General features: G+C 43.4%; 1 protein-coding gene across 1 annotated transcript in view; it reads left to right on the top strand.

Moving 5' to 3' along the window:
- The window catches only part of LOC138982506 (ABC-type oligopeptide transporter ABCB9-like), a 14,983-nt gene extending 12,612 nt beyond the window's left edge, over positions 1 to 2,371 (top strand). Inside the window, exon 13 of the mRNA XM_070355810.1 lies at positions 1,006 to 2,371. Within this exon, the coding sequence (XP_070211911.1) occupies positions 1,006 to 1,365 (360 nt within the window). The 3' untranslated portion in view covers positions 1,366 to 2,371. The remainder of the gene's footprint in view (positions 1 to 1,005) is intronic.
- Positions 2,372 to 5,697: the final 3,326 nt, after the last annotated feature.

Raw genomic sequence — 5,697 nt, 5'->3', positions numbered from 1 at the left:
TATTTAAAAAAAATCATTATTACTGTAACCTTAAAAAAACATGCGCTCGTGAGAAAAATGCTTGAAAGCTATGTTTCTGAGACCCTGGCGACAGCAATATCTTTCATCTACGTCTTTTGTTTTTGTAGACAGTTTAAAAAAAAAAATTTAAATAAAAAGAAAAAGGATAATAGCCTTGATACTTTTTGATAATCTTCGACAAGTTGAGTTAATTTTTCTTCTCCTTCGTTTGTTTCTTTCTTCTTTTCTTCGTACCTTTCCTTTCTTCCCTTTTTTCTTTTTCGTTTTTTTTTCTTCCCCTGTCAGTAAAACGTAGTGAAAGAAAGAAAAAAAGAAAAAAAAAGAAAAGAAAAAAAAGGGCCGAGATCTAAGATAAGACCTGGGAAATAAAGGGTAGTACTAAGTACTCTAAAATAGACAACAACAGCTAGTGAGAGTTATTCAGAACAAGTCTCCTGGCGAGAGAAATAAATGAACAGTGTCCCAAATAAATTATCTATGTCAACAGTAGTTGTAGTTATGTCCCCTGAAAATTGAAATTAGGCTTATGGAATGAATAGAGTTTCAAAGTCAAAATTATTGCTTTTTACCATGAGTTTGCCTCTGTTTCAACACACATTTTTCTCCGTCTGTACAGTTAGGTACAAAGCAACAGCTTCCTTCAATTTGGGACACTGTTCTTGACTTTAAAGACATACGATATCGATTTAAAAACAACAACCAACCAAGATGTCTCTTTTTGAACCTCTCTTTCGAACTGATATCTTTGACACAAAAGCCAAAAAGAGTTCGCAAAGACGACACAACGTGAATAATGGCGTCACGTTAAAATTCCCAAATTACTTCTTCTGCATATGTCTCCCTAGGAAGTGACAACGAATTTTCAGAACGAAGTTTGCCTCTGTGACTTCAACATATTAGCAGTAGAACATTAATCGTAAGGTCACCACGGCCAGGCTGTGCATGTATCGGTGTTGTATATAATTAACCCTGCTGTGTGTGCAGGTCCAGGAAGCACTGAACAGCAGCCGAGAGGGACGCACCGTTCTCATCATAGCTCACCGCCTAAGCACGGTTGAGAAAGCGGACCGCGTAGTGGTCATCCACAGGGGTCGTGTGGTCGAACAGGGCTCGCCCTCTGAGCTCCTGACCCTAGGGGGCATGTTCACATCACTGGCCCGTCACCAGCTCTTGAGAACAGACAGCAGCGCCATCTTGAACGATCCAGCTGCCATGATGGCGGATAAAAGGGACGGTAACGGAGACGATGACGACCAAACGAAGATGCCCCGGATCAGTACAGACAGTGGCATAAACTTTTCTCTCAGCTCTTCTTCTGAACCTACACTCGAGACTGTGTGTTAGTTTGAGTTGGCCATCCCGAGCGATCTTGAACGAGGGAGCGAGCAACGTGAGATGGCGGTGATTTCGTGGAGAAGCAGTATGGACAGGGGCATCGGGACAGCTTCGTTTTAAGTTTGCCATCGCCGATCGTCGTCTGAGTGTGTGTTTCAGATGGCATCGTTACTTGATAATATTTGAACGTCGATGGTTGAGCGTATAATATATAAGGTTAAGGATAAGATTTCATATAGTCCTGTGAGGTTACCCTCATGGAAATTAGGGCTGCTTTTTCACTGGGTGAAGCGAGCTGCCAATACAGTACGGCGCTACACAATAATAAAAAACGCTGGCGCTGGACCCGAGTACTCTTCAGAATGGCTCGCTCCCCCAGTATGAAAGTTTTTGTCTTGTGCACGTGGATTTAAAAAAAAACAAAAAAAACATTTTAAATTTATTTTACACAATTAAAAAAATTATTAGAGTAAAATAAAACATTAAAACGTTCATAATAAACAATAGTAAACAAGAATTAAAAAAAAATAAAAATTAGACCGCTCATGCCGGGAATCGAACCCGGACCACTTTGGCCATAGTCGGACGCGCTTTCCATCAAGCCATTGGCAGTGAACTCAAATGACTAGACTGCTAACGTTGCTGCTTCATAAAATTAGGTCGCGCAGTGGCACACGCACGCAAAGCACGCACGCACGCAAAGCCTGGTTGTCGCTGGCTGACTGGGCGGTTCTATGAGCCCATGAGCGATACGCATGCCTTTCATGACGCACGCGTTCGGCTGTTCTATCAGCTCAATGGCTGGCTGTCGCTCCGATTGAATTCGTCCAACCGTCAAGAACTTTTGTGTTTTTTTGGGCATTTAGGTCCCAGGTAACATTATGAAGTTTTAATACGATCAATCGGACCTATTATCAAGTTAGTGTATCAACTTTTGAACGAACTGCGCCCAGTAGTTTCCCAGCAATAAGCTGTTAAGTCGAGACAGACAGACACACACACACACACACACACAGATACACACACACACACACACACACACAGACACATACACACAGACACACAAACACACAATTAAAGTCTGCTGGACCCTCCTACTGCGTACTCGGGGACATGCGTATTCAACGAACTTGTTCAACAATGTCTTTTTTGTCAGTGGCATCAAGTCAAGGGTCTTTTTTTCTAGTCCCCTCTTTGTCGAGATTAGAGTTTTAATCATGCCCTTCGTAGATTACAGGACCGAGGTAGCGTAAGTTATTTCAGTTTTATTGTTAAATCAAGTCGTTCTGCCGGTCAACTGACCTGGGATCAGCAGATTCATTGCATTCAGGTGACCTACAGTACGGTTAGCAACCCCTGATTACTACGCATTTTTACTACCGGCACGGTTGGCCTAGTGGTAAGGCGTCCGCCCAGTGATCGGGAGGTCGCGGGTTCGAACCCCGGCCGGGTCATACCTAAGACTTTAAAATTGGCAATCTAGTGGCTGCTCCGCCTGGCGTCTGGCATTATGGGGTTAGTGCTAGGACTGGTTGGTCCGGTGTCAGAATAATGTGACTGGGTGAGACATGAAGCCTGTGCTGCGACTTCTGTCTTGTGTGTGGCGCACGTTATATGTCAAAGCAGCACCGCCCTGATATGGCCCTTCGTGGTCGGCTGGGCGTTAAGCAAACAAACAAACAAACGCATTTTTACTGAATTCAGCGAGGACGTCAAGACGTGCAGCTATTTTCTGACCTGCGAGAAAGTAAAGGTTTGCCCAATACACACTGACCGTACCATTGGACACTGTTTAATGTGTGGTATTCTACCGGTTAAAACCCAAACATACCAGAAAATAAACCATGAATCTCTCTGATTGACTGAGATTTATTTCAGTTTCAACATGTTTTGATGGTAGTGTTTGTTTTCTTCCTACAACGCACACAAACTCTTGTCCAACATTTTATTCTCCTACCTGTTTGTTAATACATGTAATAAAAGTCTGGTTAGTTCACTGTGTGCAGAATTTGTGATTGACAATGCTTTGGACTTTGCACGCAGATTGTTGTTGACGTCGTATCTTGGATTCGTTCGGGGATCCCGTAGCTTTTCCCTTTTGCTTTCAGCGAAGAATCAAATAACATGAATTGTAGGCTCTTGGAACGTTTAATCTTTTGACAAATCTACATTGTTTTGTCAATAATTAAACGTTCCAATAACATGCAATTCTGTTTTTTTTTATTCTGAACTTAGCAACTTGGATTTCGTCAGCGTAGAAATGAAGACCAGCTAAACCTGTAAGTCCCAGAGTCCTTGGCTGTGATTTTAGTCCTTAATATGATTTTGTTATTTTGTTTCTTCTCTTTGTGAACTGATGTTTGGTTTCTTGAGGGAACTCATATCTTGTCAATTATGTCGTCGTGATATGGAGTCAAGGCCAGCAAAGTAACTCTGTTGGTCCTCCTGTAGACTTTGGATGTAATTATATCTCCTATTTTTAATTTTTTTTTATCGCATTTTTGTCTTCTTTCTGTGAACGAGTGTGGAGGAGTAGCGGCAAGTGTTTTGGAGCTGAGAGAACATAACTGTCAACGTCGATTTCTTGCTGGAAAGAAAGGAGTTGGACAGAACAAGGGTCACTGATGATATATATATATATATATGTGTGTGTGTGTGTGTGTGTGTGTGTGTGTGTGTGTGTGTGTGTGTGCGCGTGTGTGCGTGCGTGCGTACGTGTGTGTGTGTGTCTTTATCTTTGTGTGTGTGTGTGTGTGTGTGCGTGTGTGTGTGTGTGTGTGTGTGTGGGGGGGTGTTGGTTTGCTTTCTGTGAACGGTTGGTGTGGAATTAATGTAAGGGAAGTGTTTTGGACTAGCAAATTATATTACTATTAACGTCCAATTTGTGATTGAAAGCAAGTTTGGTGTAGGAAAGTACAAGGATGGGCTCTATTCCTCCATGTTAACCGTTCACGGAAAGCAGCAGTCCCCCTCCCCACCACCCTCCCATCAATAGACGTGTGTGTTGAGTGCATGTAAATATATATCTCTGTGTTAAAAAAGGCCCTACCGTTTTCTTGATTTATTTTGGATGGTTTTTTAAGGGGGGGGGGGGGGGGTCGCTGTTTTCCGAAGCGGTTGACTGTCTGGGAGATGCAAAGAAAAGTGCTGTCAACGTCCATTCCTTGATGTAAATCAAGGTTGGCGTAGGATAGAACAAGGATTGCGTATGTGTAGGTGTGTAGTTATTTTCTGTTAACAGGTATGGATGGAGGAGAACTTGAACAGGTGGGTTTAAGGTAAGTGGTTTTAGGCTACAAAGAAACATAACTGTCAACATCCATTTCTTGATGGAAAGCAAGGTTGGCGAAGGATAGTTCAAAGATGGTTTGTATGTGGGTGTGTATAGATCTCTAATTTCAGAGGGTGTGGATGAGTACTGTACGTAGCGGCAAGTGTTTTGAGGCTGCAAAGAACATTACTGTCAATGTCCATTTCTGGCTGGAGAGCAATACAAGGTCAGCGGAAGACAGGGCAAGGACCAGCCCTGCCCAAACAAGGCATTCCCACCAAAAATAATGGGTCTCCGAGGAACGCTGGGGAGACTAACGCCCGGCCCGCATGCACAGGGAGGGACAGGGGTGAGGAGGAGGGGAGAGAGAGAGAGAGAGAGAGAGAGAGAGAGAGAGAGAGAGAGAGAGAGAGAGAGAGAGAGAGAGAGAGAGAGAAAGAGAGAGATGGAGAGAGAGAGGGAGAAGAGAGAGAGAGAGGGAGAAAGAGAGAAAGAGAGAGGGAGAGAGAAAGAGAGAGAGAGAGAGAAAGAGGGGAGAGAGAGACACAGAGAGAGAGAGGGAAGAGAGAGAGAGAGAGAGGGAGAGAGAGAGAGAGAGAGAGAGAGAGAGAGAGAGAAACTCGATTAGAGCCATGTCACTGTGGATGTCCGTTGTATTGCACTGGACCCGCCCGTCAGAGATCGGCAGTGCCGCATGATTCCTGACATTTTCTTAAAGGTATAGTCCGTCCTGTGAAAACCGTTCGGCTCACCATCTCAGTTCTGGCCATGCTGTTTGCGTGGAATGAGAACATCTCTCCACTGACTTGGACACATACCAAGCATCAACATTCTGACGGCTTCATGTGCAGAGTGAGAAAAAAAAGAAGGTTCATTTCATAAATCGCCATCAGAGTCCGTTCAAAGATTTAATCATAAAACATTCAATCTCATCACAGAAAGCACGTAATATGTTTTATCCTACATACGTGAGAGAGACACCCGTGAGATAATAATCGTTCAAATCACACGTGTGTATATCATGTAAATGAGGTCATGTCAAGCAAGTCTGGCAGGGACCTGTTTTTCCA

This window comes from Littorina saxatilis, linkage group LG12 (genome assembly GCF_037325665.1).
Source record: "Littorina saxatilis isolate snail1 linkage group LG12, US_GU_Lsax_2.0, whole genome shotgun sequence".
In the NCBI taxonomy this organism is placed as follows: domain Eukaryota; kingdom Metazoa; phylum Mollusca; class Gastropoda; order Littorinimorpha; family Littorinidae; genus Littorina; species Littorina saxatilis.
The sequence above is the reverse complement of the archived record's forward strand: the minus strand, read 5'-3'. Positions and strand labels throughout refer to the sequence as shown.